At 35.8% G+C, this 17537-nt stretch overlaps 2 protein-coding genes across 7 annotated transcripts in view; one reads left to right on the top strand and one right to left on the bottom strand.

Annotated features, from left to right (window-relative positions):
• Positions 1-17537, bottom strand: part of USP16 (ubiquitin specific peptidase 16) — a 27491-nt gene extending 9954 nt beyond the window's left edge. The window contains exons 1-13 of one of the 6 annotated variants that reach the window (XM_077878912.1): positions 17382-17536; positions 14266-14367; positions 12377-12555; positions 9402-9505; positions 8468-8571; positions 7416-7600; positions 6753-6848; positions 6039-6169; positions 5642-5729; positions 4531-4609; positions 2665-2756; positions 2259-2315; positions 1069-1245 (exon numbers count right to left, since the gene is read on the bottom strand). In XM_077878912.1, coding sequence (XP_077735038.1) covers positions 1069-1245; positions 2259-2315; positions 2665-2756; positions 4531-4609; positions 5642-5729; positions 6039-6169; positions 6753-6848; positions 7416-7600; positions 8468-8571; positions 9402-9505; positions 12377-12555; positions 14266-14326 — 1353 coding nt within the window. In that variant the 5' untranslated portion in view covers positions 14327-14367; positions 17382-17536. Of the gene's footprint in view, positions 1-1068; positions 1246-2258; positions 2316-2664; positions 2757-4530; positions 4610-5641; positions 5730-6038; positions 6170-6752; positions 6849-7415; positions 7601-8467; positions 8572-9401; positions 9506-12376; positions 12556-14265; positions 14368-16469; positions 16926-16999; positions 17145-17381 lie in introns of those variants that run through there. The other 5 variants (XM_077878915.1, XM_077878913.1, XM_077878914.1 and 2 more) reach the window with 5 other exon arrangements.
• The window catches only part of RWDD2B (RWD domain containing 2B), a 35355-nt gene continuing 35083 nt past the window's right edge, over positions 17266-17537 (top strand). Inside the window, exon 1 of the mRNA XM_077878921.1 lies at positions 17266-17516. The gene's annotated coding sequence lies outside the window, so the exon portion shown is untranslated. The remainder of the gene's footprint in view (positions 17517-17537) is intronic.

The raw sequence follows: 17537 nt of genomic DNA, 5'->3' as shown, positions 1-17537 counted from the left end.
ACTGCAAAGAAGAGGGAACACAGATGGCTCAAATATAAAAATATACTTTACTTATATTAAAATAAATGGAAAATAAAACTGCACTGAGAAAATATTTTCCATCTTTGAAACCAGAAATCCAGAAATTTGATAACACACGTCTGTCAAGGATAAAGAGAAACAGCAAGTCTCATTGTTGCTGGTGGGAATATAAATTGATACAGCCTTTGTGGAGGGCAATTAGGTAACATTGATCAAAACTACAAACGCCATCCCTCTTTTCAAACTGTGCCCTACTGATGACAAGGGTATAGGATGATTCACTGCGGCACTGGCTGTTATACAGTTAAAGACTACAAACAACCTAAATCAATAGAGAAACGGTGACATGAACTACAGTACATCTATAAAGCAGAATGCTATACAGCTGTTTAAAACAATGGAATCTTTGTGTCCTGAAATGGAGAAATCTCCAAGAATCTGAATCAGTAGAAACAAAACACAGAGTCCAGAACAGTGTGTACAATATTTTAAAAATGAGGGGGGAAAAACAAGACTACATATTTGTATTTTATCGTATTTTCCAAAACAAACTCCAGAAGAACACACAGGACACTAATGAAAGGGGTTATCTGTTATAAAAAGGATAGGGGTGGTGGAGGACTTTCATACTGTGTCTTTATATATTTTTAAGTTTTTGAAAGTCAATGTATTAAGAACTCAAAAAATTGTTAAAAATGAACTAAAACTCTTAAAAAGTTCTCACAAGTAGGGGTGCCTGCAAGGCTCAGTCGGTTGAGTGTCCGACTCTTGATTTCGGCTCGGGTGGGGATCTCGGGGTTGTGGGGACTGGGTCCTGCGTGGGGTCAGTGCTGGGCGGGGTGTGGAGCCTGCTTGGGATTCTCTCTCTCCCTCTCCTTCCACCTCTTCCCCTACCCCACCCTTACTCTCACTCTCTTAAAAAAAAAGTTCTCAAAAGTAATGCAGGGTTAAAAAAAAACGCACAACCTTTTCTATCATTCAGACTTCAGATTCAATAGTTGCAAATATAAATTTATAAAAATCATAGTTTTCTTCCTAGTTACCCACCTTGGCTTGCTTTTTGGCTTGCTTCTTTGCTTTTTTCTGTAAGTGCTTACTTGTTCCTGAAGGAATGTCACTCCTTTCTTTCATGTAACTGTCATTATCTTTCTCCTCCTCGCTCTCTTTATCTTCATCCTCCATTGTCTTTTTCAAATTTTTTTCATTTATACTCTTCTTACCGTTCTTAAAATACGGGCCAAAAATAAAATTTTACAACTACTGTTTGGTGAAGAGATTTCATGTTACCTAAATATTTTTCTACTCCTATTTCACACTGGATTTACTTTCCACAATGTTTGAAAATATATCCAGGACAAAACTCTTTCATCTCCAAAGAATCTAGAAAGCAATCTTCAAATACTGAGAAAACAAGCCAACAAACAAAACAGTAAAAAAGGCAACTTCACATGCCAGCAAAATAGAAAGGAATACCATGCATTTTATCAGATACGTGCTGCATCCCACAATAATTATGCCACTTTCTAAAAGCAGTTTCTGTTTATCGGTGATTTACTTGTCCCACTACAGACATTCCTTTTTATCCTTTTCCTTCTTTCCACATAAATGAGTTTTAGAGAAAGACAAAATAAATTTGGTAAGACTTTAGTCACTAAGTAATACTGATTAAAGGGACCCCGAATTCATATGAAGTTGAATAATGATTTATCCAATATTCATAACAGGTTCTCTTTTTCCAACCACTACTTGATTGGAACTGAATTAATATGACTTAAAACTGAGATACAGAGCATGTATGAACTGAAGACTGTAAAGGATTTGTTTTTAGTCTTAAATAATGAAAAAAAAATAGTAACTTTTAATATGAAAAAGACATTTCCCCAATATGCTAACCAATCAAGCTAATCATCTATAAAGAATTCTAAACACACCATCTACCTTCTTTTAAAATAAAAAAGCATTTACCCCAATTTTTATTCAAACCTTTAAAATTCTTCTATCTCAAATACATTTTAAAAAACTCCTCCAAGGCCTAATGTACAAACTTGGAAAAAGTGACAAGGCTTCCCTCATAAAATCTAACACAGAGGGGGGGAAAAATCTATAAATAGATTTTTATTTACAAAATATAAATATAAAAATAAATAATATTTATATATTTAAATATAATATTTATATTAAATATTTATATTTAATAATATAAAATATAAATAAATAAATAAATTCTTAAGTCTTACCTGATCATCTAAAACCGGTAGAGACAAATCAAGGAAAGATTCATGAACCAAGGAGACCTTAACCAACCAAAAAGAAAACGTAAAAAGGAAGGAAAAGATTCATTTTAGACATTATAGAATAAGATCATGGAGGGGGAGGGGTTGTTACATTTTAAATTACATTCTAAGGAAAATGATAAATTACACAGTGTTGAGGGCTTTGGGTTAGGAGAAATAAATTAAAATGTTAAACTAACTTCTTTCAGGTATAAGAAGTGTTCACAGTCCCAGGAAAGAACTATGCAGATTTGGGCAGTCCAACAAAGAATCCTTATGAACCTACACATTTGTTTTTGAAAGATACAACTGATTAACTATACTCTATTAATATTAATGAAAAAATGGAGTCCATAGTACATCAACTTACAGTTCTGCATTCATCACACATGATTGTACTAGTTAGTTCACCACCGAAGATGCGGTCCACAAAACTTGGTACAGATTTTTTCTTTTCATAATCTAAAAAAGGGAAAAGAAAATTTATCAATTACCCTTATATAATTATTTGAATAAGTTAAAACTATTTACTTCCCCATCTAACCCTAAAATTTTATTTTTTATTTCCTATCCCACAAGTTTTCTCTGTTCATAATTACCATTTTATTTTTATGCTATAATCGGCAACATCTACTCTACTTTTGAGCATAACATGATTTAACACAATCATGTCTCATGAAAAAGAAAAAGTTCTTATCATAGATCTAATCAGTAGAAAATAACTATGCAAGTCAGTGAGACTTTCTATATATCAATACCCATGGTAGTAAGATGAACAGATGGGGCCAACCTGGATGGTAGTCTAGATCACTTCTAGATCTACCACTCTAATAATATTTAGCAAAGAACTCAAGAGAGAATGTACTTGCTTTTAAGCTCTTAAGACTGAACTTCATTCAAAACCAAAAAAACAAAAACAAAAATCAGGAAAATGTTTCAGACAAAATCTTCCTTTTAATTTTTCTGTTCCCAGAAATAATCTTGGTACGTTTAGTATAAGGTGACAATTTTACTACCTGGTCACCCAATTTTCTAAATACATGAAATGTAGAAGAGCCTTATTCAAATGGCAAGCGTGTCCATTTATAGAGAAACATATTTAATGACAGCGCCAGCAGGGCAGGATTCTCTCTGTTACTAGTCTGGCCCTAAAGGGCACGAAGGAGGCACACAGGTGCTACATATTGATTCTAAACTATGCTTCACAAGAATCCGGCTGGCTCAGTTAATAGAGCATCTGATTCTTGATCTCGGGGCCATGAGTTCAAGCCCCACAAAAAACATACAAAAAAAACCTGCACTTTACAATACAGTAGCCACTAGTCACTTGTAATGATTTAAATTAAAATTAAATAAAGATAAAAATTTAGTACCTCAGTCATCTCCGTCACATTTCAAGGGCTAAATGGCCACGTGTGGCTAGTGGCTACTGTATCAGACAGCATAAATATGCAAGAGTTCTACTATCACAGAAAGTTCTGTTGGACTAACCTGTCCTAAAATCTTCAAATGCCACACAACAGTAATAATGAAGTTGGCTCCATGATTAACAAACCAGCTACTGAAAACTCACATAGACAACTATAACTGACATATCACTGCTAATTAGAAATACAGTTGACCTTTGAACAACACAGGTTTGAACTGTGTGGGTCCACCTATACGTGATTCCTTTCAATAATTATGGCACAGTACTGAAAATGTATTTTCACTTCCTCATGATTTTCTAAATAACATTTTCTTTCCTCTAATTTAACTTTATTGTGAGAATACTGTACATAATACATATCACAAACAAAATTAATGTTACTTTACTGTTTAGATTATCAGTAAGGCTCCCAGTCAAAAGTGAGCTATTAGTAGTTAAGTTTTGGGAGAGTGGAAAAGTTATAAAAGTAGATTTCTGAGTGTGCGAGAATGATGCAGGAAGAGACTGGTGCCCCTAACTTATGCATTGTTCAAGGGCCAACGGTGTAAGCTTTTGTAAAATAAAATCATGATGTCATTTTAGCTCTATCTTTATAAATTTCACTATAACACTGCATAAAAATACACCAAAAGTTAAATTTTTCTAAAATATTCACCTCTGGAGTACTGAATACCTTTTTAAAATCAATGATGATAAAGAAAAATTATGTTAATAACTGTGAATTTGAAATAACATGTGCCAGCAATCTCGTCCTAAGATACAGAAGAATTCAACTATAGTGTGTTAGTTCAAAAAGTCAGACATTACCTTTAACTTTATTTTTTAGTTCTTCATCCAATTTTTCAGTAGAATTACCAAATGCTTTAAGAATTCCTTTACTCACTCTCTAAAAGTAATAAAATGGATATATATACACTATTAAATTTTTAAAGTTTTAGTTATTTTCCTTAGAAAATATGTAACCAAGTCAAAAAGGTGATCAAGAATTAGCTCCCCAAACTTACTGAATAAAATTTCTAAAAATCACATTTCCAAAATTAATTCAAGGAGCTAAAAAGAATTACAAAACAATCACTAATCCCTGAACATGGGCACTGTCTTACTTCAAGATTTTAAATCTATTCAAACCAAAGCTTTTCAGCACATGCACACCTCCTCAGAAAGACCACTGAAACATCATGTCCTTGAATCAGACCGTTTAAATGAGAGCTAAAGGGGACTCCGGTGCTCAAAGCCAAACACCATCATTACTGGGTGACCCTGAACCAGGTCCTCAACTTATTTCCACCCTAGCTTCATGGTCTGGAACAAGATAATGATTAACAGCATCCACTTCAGAGAAAGACTGTGGGGACCAAGTAAGGTAATTCACATGAGATTCTGAGAACAGTGCTTCACATAAAATAAGAGCAAAATAAATATTATTACTAGTAGTACTATTATTAATTATACTCAACATCAAATACCTTACTTTATATCTGGCCATTTACAAACATAACTATGTACCCTGACTCTTAGAAACGAACATACTTCCCAGACTCAAGCAACTGTGTTAAATCACACTCAGAGTAAGAGCCAAGAATGCACTGCAACTGGGAACTGCTTTAGGAGAAACATTTTCCAATACTCCAGAACTCTCCTGGCATAGGCCGGTACAATAGAAGAGAACTCCTAAAGAACAATAATACTCTAACCAGCAAGGAAAACAGAGCATCATGAAAAGGAGAACCATTTCTAATCCTCTTTATTCATTCTACTGACTAAAATATACCAGTTGAAAACACTGGTATAGAAAAAATGTTTAAATCCAATGGCCTCAATAACTAGTTTTCATTGTTTTAATAACCCTTAAGATGTCAAATGGCAGACAAGTTAATGAAGGTGGGATAATAAATTATACTGGTCAAACTCTGCTAACTTGTTGTTCTTCTGCTCTCATTCCGTCCAATAAATAGCGAAGCAGCTCCTGGCTGTCCTGCTGCTGATAGCCTTTAAACCGTACTGCTCTATAGAGAAAAAGAAGAAAAGAGAGAAAGGAAAACAATGAGTCTACTAAAATATGAAACTATTTTTATAAGATCTTAGGATCATATCCCAAATCTCAGAGTGGTTCTAGTTTCTCAAAATTTCCATTCAGTTCGACAAGACCCTTGGCAGATTTAATTTGCACATGACATTTTCATGTTTTTTAATCCAGATGCAATAAACCATGCTGTAATACATGTACTGAGTTGACTCTAATGCTATTGAGTTTTTCATATTATTTCTCAGCATCTTACTGATGCACTGAAAACATAATCAAAGCAGATACTCACTTTTTACAGACCTGAGAAAAGAGTTCTTTAGGTGTCACGATTCCCTTTTTGGTCTCTTGCATCTCATTAAGAAACTGGCTCATGGCTAAAGTAAGAGGGCCTGGAGGCTCAAGGTTTATTTCTAAGGGTTCCTGAATATGGGAATAAAAATTACTTTCTTCAGTCAAATTTTAGAATCATTCATGTTACCAAAATGTAGCTAGTCAACTTGTTAGTGTCAATGTTCTGGATAGAACTGTCCCATTTAAAACCTCAAAATGCACATCAAAAGATGTAGAAAGCTTCTGGTCATTGACTATTTATGAAGAATTCAGTTCTACTGTTTTCATTTTAGAACATCAGGAGCAGACCAACTAAGAATTTAAAAAGCCAGAGCAAAATGTGAGTAATAAACATGGATAGGATAAAATTCACTTTGCTACACATCATTTAAGTCACCCTAAAAGCTGTTAAAAATAATAATGCCTGCCTGAGGCTCCACACCTATCAACAGCTTTCCCAGGAAGGACACCTAACACTAGAGCACAGCAGAACATGGCATACACATAGGAAATAAATCTAAAGGCTTAATCTATTAGCCTGAAAATTTTATCTCAGTAGCCTAAAACAAAAGCAAACAAATAAAAATGGTGAAAAATGACAATTTTTTAAAATAATTTAGGATGTGGATATTCAGAGAGGAAAATTACTGACTGTAAAGAAAAAAGTACATACAGTGAGTGCCAAATCAGGTGGTTCAATTTTTACAATTGTTCCAGACATTTTTACTTCTTTTAGCAGTTCTCTCAGCACCGGTGTTTGTGACAAATTCTGGAATACAGCATGGAAAATAAAAGGAAAATTATTTAAAAGCAAAACAACTCTATTTTGTCACTCAAATATTTAAATAATTCAAGTATTTCTTAAGTCTCTATTCTATCAAAACAGAAAATCACTATCAATACTGCAGTTTTCATTGTATCCACCTTAGGAAACAAAACTGTAACTCCCCACTTTATTTGGCCCCTAAGTACTTCGGTTCAAAGCTTCCTCAAAACAGCACTGCCTACTATGCAACATTAAGTAGCTACCTTACCACCACCAGCACTTGTAACTAGGTATTTGTTTCTATACTAGGTTACCCTGTGCTTCCCCCACCGCAGTGCAAGTTGCTTGAAGGCAGGTGCTGTGTTGGTTTTTAACTCCAATAGACCCCAGTGCTCAGCACAGTGATTTACTGTCATGCAAAGTCAACACTTCCTTAAGTATTCTTCAAAAACCCAGAAATGAATTACTTGGGGGAAAAAACTTAATACTAAAAGTAAAAAGTATGCAAAAACATCCTATAATGTGAGGGAAAAGAATTTTTGAAGAGGGAAACAAAATTAACATTGGCACCTGCATAACTGCATTGAAGAAACATGTATTTCCCAAATTACTGAGTCCTTTCACAGTTATTTGGGAAGCAGAATTCGTGGAAGGAATTTCTTTAGTCATGTTTTCCTTTTTCTCTCGCTCTTGTTCATTTTTGCTCTCCTTTTCTAATTTTTTATTTTCAAGTTCAACATTACCATCTTTTGCTGCTTTAAAAAAGGGAAGAAAACAAAGACTTAGCAAAATGTGTAATACAACTATAACAAATGCAAAGTTATAGTTGGGACAGAGTATTAGACTTTGTGAATTTTTATCTAACATCATTATCCCCAGCTATTTCATTTTAAATGTTTTCTAACAGATATAATTATCATCACAAGAGAAAAACCAATAAAAACACTCAAAAGTGATGTAAGCATTAGTTTGACAAATGAAACCAAACCGTGTGTGTTTGGTATAAACCTTTTTTATTGCATAAAAGTTTTTTGTTTGTTCATTTGTTTTACAAATGAGCACATCCTACTTTATGAAATTAGAGTATAAAGTAATCAAGTAAAGAATGTGGACCTGAAATAAATTTTTAAATGAATGGGTGAAAAATGAATCCTGAAGTTAAAAACAAACAATTCCAGCTGTGCAGATACTTCTGTGACCGTAAAAATCAAAACAAGCTTAAAGCAGATGATGTATGCCAATCCAATTAACTTAATTATGCATGAAAAAAAGCTGAGAAATAGCTAGCCTTCACTTTTACATCATCCAAACACAAATGTAACAAAACAAATTCAGTACAAGGCAGGACCATCTCAAACCCCCTACAGAAAGGGCATCCTGGTCATTACTTACTCCAGACTCATCATCACATTTGACTAGACTGTTTCTCAGATTCCCTTCTATATCATATTATAACAATCTATAGTTCCATTGTTTTTATATTCCTAACCAAAAATAGTTTCATAGTTTGAAATCAACTATAATTAATGTTATTCAGTTATATATAATGCTCAGCGGTAAGTAAATTTATCTAAATAGATACATAAATTAATATTACAGAATACATAAACAAATGATTTTACCTGATTTTGGAGTTGTAATGCCAGCTTGTTTTCTAACATAATCAACCACCTGACCCAATCTGTTTGAACTACAATACTGGACCTCATCATCACATAGGTAACACCTGTTTCCCAAAAGACCACAGAGAAGAAAAGTGACAAACTGACAACCAAAAGAGGAGATGAATTATAATTCCTGGAACCCAAAGTGAATAGCCACCAAATTATTCTGTTAAAGAAACTGAAAATAAAAATCTGCGTTTTCTTGAAGAAGACAGACTATCCATGTTAACTCTGGTTTACTATTATAGTAAATTTAGTCAGAACTGTGGTTACATATAAATAAATACATATAAAAACCCCAAATACTTTACTGAAATGGCTATTTACAATCTGAAAGTCGAAGTCTTTCCTAAACATATTTCAAAGTACAGGCCTATATCGTCAAAATTAAGACGTTTTACAATAGACAGATGATGTTCACTGAATGCTGCTCTGTAGATATTTTTTAAAGATATGAAAATGTGTTTTGATGATGTTATAAGAAATATATGTATCAGCCTGACATTTATTCTCATGCAAATTCACTGCAAAAATCTTACTATATTCTCAGTTCATCTGAAATTGGTTCTCAGTGTCCCAATTTTTAAATAACCCACCACATGCCATTTAAAATAACCCACCACATGCCATTTATAATGCACCGCATGCCATTTATATCAAAAGCAAGAAAAACAGAAGGGTGAAGACTCATCTGTCTTCTAGATGCTACACTTTCTATGTGCATACAATAATACTAAGTTGAAAGGTTCTCAAATTCTCTAGCCTTCTGAAAGTGATGTATTTAAACAAATCCTACAAAAATGTAAACCTTCTTCCTCCTTAAACCCCTCCATTCTCCAATATTTCAAATACTTACCAGTCAACTGACAGGCATAAGAATTATTAAACTTACCATACACTCCAGTTGTCCAAACTGAGAACCAGACAATGAGGTTCAGATCTTGGTGTCATATAGTGCTTCAAGGCATGCTGCTCCTGAGAATCTCTGCCACAGCCCTAGAGAATAATAATCATAAACCTCGAAGCTATGAAAGTTCACCAAGAGAATTCATAATCCATAATGCACAAGCAAGGGACCTGAGAAATTCTGTCATTCTTACAATTTTGAAAATAACATGGTGGACTCTAAAGAGGGTCCCGATTTTATGAAAACCTAAACATGAATAGGCAACTGAGAATATCTAGCAAAGAAGGTATTCAGGAACCATGCACTCAAAGTACTCTTCCTCTCCAACTTGTCCTTTCCAGTCCCAACTAAATCATGCTAATGTAGCCATTCGCTAGGTCTAGCACAAACCACTTAACAGCTTCTGAAGTATTTTTCTGACTTCAACTTCTTTCTTCACATACATATCTTTTTGAGTTTAATGGTATCTAAAACAAATTTCCACTCACACACTCAACTTAAAAATTATGAATTGCTTTTAAACTTCTAAGTAACAAACCTGATACCATCTGACCTCACCCTATCTTTCCAGGGTTAATTCTCATATTGTCCTATTATCAAATCCCACCCAGTCTTCAGGATCTAGCTCAAAGGCCACTACCTCTCACAAGCCTTTGGTCATCCCCCCTCGAGATGAAGAAACACTGTATTCTTACTGTAAGCTAACTCCTACAAAATATGGGATAAATTCCTAGTGGCATTCCTATTTTCTACTTCATATTAAAGTTGTTACTGTTTATAGCCTTCCTCCCCTGGACTATAAATCCTGAAGACACAAAAACAAAATTAATCTTTCTATTACCAAAAAATTTACCAAGTGGAAGGAGGTCAGTAAGCATTAATGGAACAAATAAATGGGAGATTTTCACTTATTAGATGTTTAGGCTTATTCATAAAAGAACAGGACCAGATTCTCTGCCTTTTGCTGGTTAAATCTCTGCTGTAAAATATACCCTCACTATGTATCTATCTGAATCAGGCCATCAACTCCCTTGGATTGCACTACGGAAGCGGTCCTGTTTCTGTGATAGCTAAAACTATATGTCAAAGGGGAAATGTTTATCAACAGCTTCTAACCTTTACCTGTGATATCAACACTACTGATCTGATTTATCCCATTCAACATTTCACTCTAAAATAAATATTAATTTTGAAAAAAAAAATTTAACATCATTTGAGATCATTTGAAACATAAGAATGAGATGACCTGTCTTAAGATAGCAGTTGAGAATCACTTGCTTAGCAGTGCAAAGGTAACAATAGTGAAACTGTCTTACCCTTAGGAACTAGATAGATAGCAAAATAAAATTTGTAATAGGAAATGTATTCTGGAAAATCTAAAGTAACAAAACGTATTCATTCTCACCATATATAGTTAAGAACGACAGTGAAAATCTAAATATGTTCTTTGGAATGCCTGGGTGGGGATCAAGTCCCACATCGGGCTCCTTGGAGGGACCCTGCTTCTCCTTCTGCCTGTGTCTTTGCCCCCCTCCTCTCTCTCTTTCTCATAAATAAATAAAATCTTAAAAAAAAATAAATCTTTGCTATTATTCAATTTTTTTAAGCCAACTGAGCCACCCAGGGGCCCCAACACTCAAATACGTTTAAATTGTCGGACCACAGTGAGATAGCACTATTTCCATCAGAATGGTTAAAATAAAACACTGTGACAATACTAAATGCTAGCAAGAATGCAGAGAAAGTTGATCACTCATATACTGCAAGGAGGAATATAAAACATCATGGACACTTTGGAAAACAATTTGGTGGTTTCTTAAAAACTAAACATTCATCTAATGTATGACCTAGTAATTGGACTCTTGGACATTTTTTCCAGAAAAACGAAATCATAAAAACATGAACACAAATGTTCATAGCAGCTTTATTTGTAATCACCAAATGTGGAATGGGAGCAGCCTAGATGTCCTTTAACAGAAGAATAAACAAACTGTGGTACACCTATAGCATGAAATACTACGAAGCAATAAAAAAGAACTACTGATAAAACACAATTTAGATGACTCTTCAGGTGATTATGCTAAGTGAAAAAAGCCAATCCAAAAATGCTGTATACTGTATGATTCCATTTATATATAATTTTTTGAAGTGATAAAATTTTAGAAATATGGAATAGATTAATGGTTGCCAGGGATTTGGCAGGGGAGATGGCAGTAGGGGTGTGGGTATGATTTATGCATTATTTCTTATACTGCATGTGAATCTACAATTATCTCAATAAAAAATTTCAATTTAGAAAAAAATAATTCTCTGCCTCACCTTGAAGCTTCATGACAGGAATGCCTTAGCAGCCCAGTTGTCTGACATACAAATTTAACTTGCCAGCAATAACAGGGAAAAAGGCCTGACCTCATGACCATGGCAATTCCTGTGAGCTGTTCTGCCGCCTAGACACCCTCCATCCCCCAACACCAAGGTACTCATTCCCCCAGCTGCCACGAATGAGGCCTACTGACAGCTCACAGCTCAGTCTCCATCCCCAGGAATTATCCTCAGTGGAACAGAGCTGCCTTGCCCACGGTTAGTCCCCCTTCCCAGGGGCATCCCATACCCAGTGTTTAGTCTATCCACAAGTACAAAGGCCTGGCCCCTTGCCTTAGTTCAGGACATCTCTGAAGGCCAGAATTCACTGTGGGATCAGCTGAGGCCCTTTAGCACTGCCTCTTACTTCAACTTCTCCCTCTGCTCAGTCTTGCCGCCCTCTCTTCCTGGGGATAATACCTGAGAACACCCCACAGTAAACCACCGATACACACCTCGGTCCCCAAAACTGTGCCCCAGGGAATAGGGCCTAAGTCAGCTGGTAGCCTACTCATCCAAATTGTGGTTTTACGTAATACCTTCTAAAATTAACACAAAGAGTTTTACAAAATCCCATATGGATCAAAACCTAAGCATACCTGATGGCCACATTTAAGACATAGCCAAACTGAAGGGTTTTCTTCCGTTTCTTCTTCAGATTTATCTTTTACTTTATTGTCCGTCTTACAATCTTGGCAAATATTCCATTCCACATTCAATAAAGCCCTTTTCAAATTACCTTGTTCCAGTCCTTTTCTAATGTGTCTGCACATAGGTTCTATTAAAACAAATAATAAAGAAGCGTGTAAGGTAAAAATGACTTTCTGCAGTTAAACTCAAAACTTATCCCTCATTTGAACTTCAAAAATTAATTTACTACATACACAAATTGTTAGATAATCTGAAATCTTAAATTTGTATGATATTTGAATATTATGATTATGTGAGAAAGAGATTATATACAAATTTGAAATTTTGGTTTTCTGAAGTCCTATGTATAACCATCACCATTCCAAATTCACTTCAATTTATTTAACTGTTTCCCTTAAATTAAGGCCTTTATCATATTAATTTAATTATTCTCTTTAGCTTAAAAAGCTAAAAGTTCATGAAGAAGGTCCTTCATTCAGTCAGCAATACAACTACTGTAGGCCTAGCACTGTGGTGGGGGCCAGGGAACATTAAAAAGACCAAGTCACAGCTTCTCTCTTTGAGTAGTATTCTGGCAGAAGCAGATAAATAAACATGTAAGAATCTCCAAAACGTTAAAACAAAGAACCTCCAAAATGTGCTATAGCAATACAAGAAGGACTAAAATCAATGAAGATTACCTAGGGTAGGTAACATCTGTACAGTTGTATTAACACTAATAAAATTTTCTAGTATTAAGTACTATATGAGCCTGACATTGTGCTAAATATTTTTGCATATGTGACCTCATTTAATTCTCACATCTCCCTAAAAGAAAGACTATCCCTAATGACAAATGAGAAAACTAACATTTAGTGCCCAAGATTACAGAACTACTAAGTGGCTATGCCAGAATTTGGACTCAGGTCATCCTGACCTCAAAGCTCACACTTTAAACTATGAATTCAGGGACTAAAGAACAACTGAAAAGGTCATATCCCACAAACAAAGGTATGGGGATATAAAATGTCAAAGTGCATACTGTCTCTTCAGACTGGCAGTCACACATATGTAAAAACAAGCAGCTGGACCTGAGACCAAAAATCCCATTGGAACCAAATCAGTAAAGGGCTTCACAAGTCACTCTAAAATGCTTCAGTTGTTTCAGGGACCCAAGAGGTTCAGAAACCAGTCAAGTGGCACATTTAGCTTATGTACAATGAACTTGCACCCAAGAAGATAAACGCAAATGAGATCATATAAAAAAAAACTACTAATTCCCAGCAGGTGGTCAAAGAAACACAAACGAAGTACTCTTTTATTTCAACTAGACAATCAACAGATATTTACAAATGATATTAGCCCCTGTTGATAACATTAAGGGAGATAGGTACTTTATTTCACTGCTGGGGGGGCTGTACATTAGTAAAAAATGTTTGAAGGGCATTTGGCTATGGAACCAAAAGAGCTTTGAAAATATTTATGCCATTTAATTCATCAATTCTACTTCTAAAATCTGTACTAAAAGGATAACTGGATGTGCAAAGAGATTTAGCTACAAAATTGTTTACTATCATTCCAATCATATCACTGAAAAGTTACAGATTATCTAAATTTATAACCATGGGGAAGTACCTAAGTAAATTGTGAAATGTGCACTCATGGTCCTTTAAATCAATGGAGTATCATGCCATTAAAAACGTTGTCAAGATTATTAAATGACATGTAAATATAAACATTAAGTTAAAATGCAAATTGCAGAACAATAATGTACATTTTGATCCCATTTGTAATATTAAAATATATGTCCATTTAGGGATATAAACAGAGCTTTAAAGATTCAATTGGTGAAATATACCTAAAGATTCAGAAGAATCATCAATTGGAACAGTTTTTCCCTTTGTCCGTTTCTTTCCCATGTTGGCACTTTATGGATTACTTACTGACACAAAATAACAATCTAGAAAACAAGATAAAGTTAGCTTGACAAAAAAAAAAAAAGTATGTTTTATACTTCTCTAGGAAATAGTAACTAAGCCACATATTTTACATGTCTATCACACTTTATAATTTACAAAGACTATTCACATTTTTCATCCAGTTTTCAGTAAGAACTCTGAAGTAGATAGGATAGTATTACCCCTCGCTTTTCATAACTTAGAAAACTGATTCTCAGTAGTTTTGCAATGAACGTAAAAGTTAGGAAAGAACGTTTTCTTCTTACACAGATCTTAAAAAGTCTCAGCACATTATACTATTAGGAATTCAACTTCTCACTACATAAATGTGGAGTGGTGGTGGCATTTTGAAACAGGATAATGTCCCTTCCTTCTAAGCTATCTTGCTTAGCTCTGCAGTCTATGCAAATTAAATTGATAATTTCTCCAAGAAAAATTTCAAAAAATTCTGAAGATAATCTACTAAATGGAGTTAGAAAATTTACAAATTCCAAAGCTAAATATAAAAAGTGATCCACTGTTCCACATTTTCCATACCAGTATTCCCTGTGGGTTATTAGCTAACTGAGAATTTATTACAAGTGCATTCTCAACTGTTTACACTATTATATTACTGCCAAAATCTTTTTGGAAGACTATGACAAACCTAGCTGCACAACAAATCTTCTCCTCCTTAGTCAACAATTCAAAACTAGAAAACATGAAAACTGTTGAAAGTATATAGATCTACCTACCTTTAAATAATGATTTGGAAAACTTGTACTTCACATCAAAAGCTCAGTGTCAACATCACCTAAATGACTGTAATAGTTACTTTACCTGGGATGCTTATTAAAATTCTGATTACCTAAGTGGAAAGTAGGACCTGGGAGACAGGTTTTGAAAACCCTTCCCAATTAATTCTGATACTCAGCTGTCATCCTGTCCTGGCTAAGGTTTTAGAATTATCCCTCTTTTAGCTCTTGATTGGTTAGTGTAAGTGAAGTTAATTCAAAAAGATGTATATGAAAAAGGAGTACCACATCAAGCAACTGTTAAACCTTCCAAGGATCATCTAAAATGTAACAAGGCTCCAAGTTAACAAAATAAATGAGTTAACTAACAACAAACACAAAGGATATGGGTATATATAAAACTAGGGTATATTTTAAGTAAGTTCTGTCACCCTAAAATAACATGTTATGTAATTTATCTTCTCTAGAATTACAGATTTTAAGGGGGAAAAAAATAGTACCCAAGTTCTTGCGTCCAATCCAACTACCTCTAATCTGTGCTGCATTCCAGTACTAGATATTCCTTCTAATAATGCCATTCTCATCATATCCATGCTCCTGAGCTATGCACTCACGGTCCTTTACAAAGTGTCCTCAATGCTCTGGTAATCCTGATTCTCATTACTTCTCAGCAAAGAACCACTAAAGTTCCATTCTAATTATACACTGCTTTTGATCTTCAAAGCCTTTTCATAAGCATTATCTTACTTGATTTTCACAATAACCCTTTAAATGGAGAATTTTGCTAAAGGAAAACAAAACAAAACAAAACAAAACTCAAAAACAAAAGTGATGGAAGACTACAGGGCGGCAGAGATGGAATTAAAACCCAGCTCTTTCGGTTCCAAGACCACCACTCTTTGCATCCTCATCAAGCCAGTCTCTCCAAAAACACCTTTAAGCCTGTGATCTCTAGCTGGGAAGGTTGCCTCCATCTATCCAAATCTTACCAATTCTCCAAAATGTCCATTTCAATGAAGCCTTAGGCAACCGTTCTATTTTAAATAAACCTCTCAACTGAACTTCCCCAACCTTTATAAATGTGCACTATTCACTTTGTTCCCTAATCCGATGGGCTACATCTTAAATTTTGGATCTGGACACCTGTTATTTCTCTATCTGGAATCTAAAGTTTTAGGAGAAAGAGGCGGTTTCAGGCATCACTTCTGAATTGCCAAAAAGCATCTATCTAACATAGCGTCGGTACATACAGAAATACTTCTCAAGAAATACTTCTTGCATTGAAACAGAAAGAAAGAGCATAATACTACCTGAGACATTAAAAAATAAAAAATAAAAAAAACGATTATAAGGTACAAAGGTAGGTATACCCTAAGAATGAAGCAAACAGGTTCCGGTGAAAAACAAAAAGGTAACGAGTGAATTCGTCCCCACTAGCAAATCTGGTCTGAGGACTGCAGTAGCCCAGCCTCCAAAGAAAAACTTGAAAGACTGATTGTAACTACTCCAGGGAGAGGACGGTAGGGGCTCGCTTCAGAGCTGCGGAAAGCGCTGCAATACATCGTTCGCGGCTGCAAAGGGCATCAAAGGAGTCGAGAAAAGAGACTGGCAAGCACCACCAGCTATAAAACATCATCAATAAATCTGTGAAGTTTTTCAGGTGAGTCGACAGACGAGAGTCAGCTTCTCGGCCAAGTGACTCTTTGCAGGACTCCACACAAAATTTAAATCGAAGCTGGTCTTGCCGGCTCGCGTAACTAACCCGTTCTCGTCCCTTCCCAGCCTTCTCATGCCAGCTCGAAACCCATTCAAAAAAAAAAAAAAAAAGGAAGAGCGTTCGGAAAAGTTTTGTCAGCAGGTCTGAAGTGCGGCTTTCAAGTTCGGCGTAGCCGTGACCTACCCTAGTTCCCTGAACCGGAGAGATGACAGACCCGGCTTCTCCTACTAACCCCCACATGGAACCCAACCCCAACGTGTCGGGGCGCTCCGGGCCGCGCGCTGCCTGCCACACCTCCCCTTCCCGTCCAACTGCTCCGCACCCACGGGGGAGCCTGGGGGTCCGGGGTCGAACGGGGCGCCAGCACCGACAACTCATTGGCCAGCTCCTGGAACAGACAGGACATGAAGCCAATGAGAACGCGGTACCGGGCCGAGGCCGGGTAACGTGCTTTGGAAAGAGGAGCCTTCGGGAGGAGAACGAGGTTAAAGGCAGGAGATTCGGGTTCTCGAGACGCAGGACATCGTGCCAGCGCTGACTGCGAGGCAGTGGGAACAGAACTCACCCACGGCGACAGCGCCCATAGCTGCACCCCCTAATGGGCCCGCGGGCTGGGCAGCCAGCTCCGTCTTCCTCCCGATGACGGAGAGAGAGCGACAGAGCAGAAGCCAGATTGACCCCCAGAAAGCAACAACTTCCGGTACGCGGCATTATGGGAGGT

Source organism: Canis aureus, chromosome 30 (genome assembly GCF_053574225.1).
Source record: "Canis aureus isolate CA01 chromosome 30, VMU_Caureus_v.1.0, whole genome shotgun sequence".
In the NCBI taxonomy this organism is placed as follows: Eukaryota; Metazoa; Chordata; class Mammalia; order Carnivora; family Canidae; genus Canis; species Canis aureus.
The sequence above is the reverse complement of the archived record's forward strand: the minus strand, read 5'-3'. Positions and strand labels throughout refer to the sequence as shown.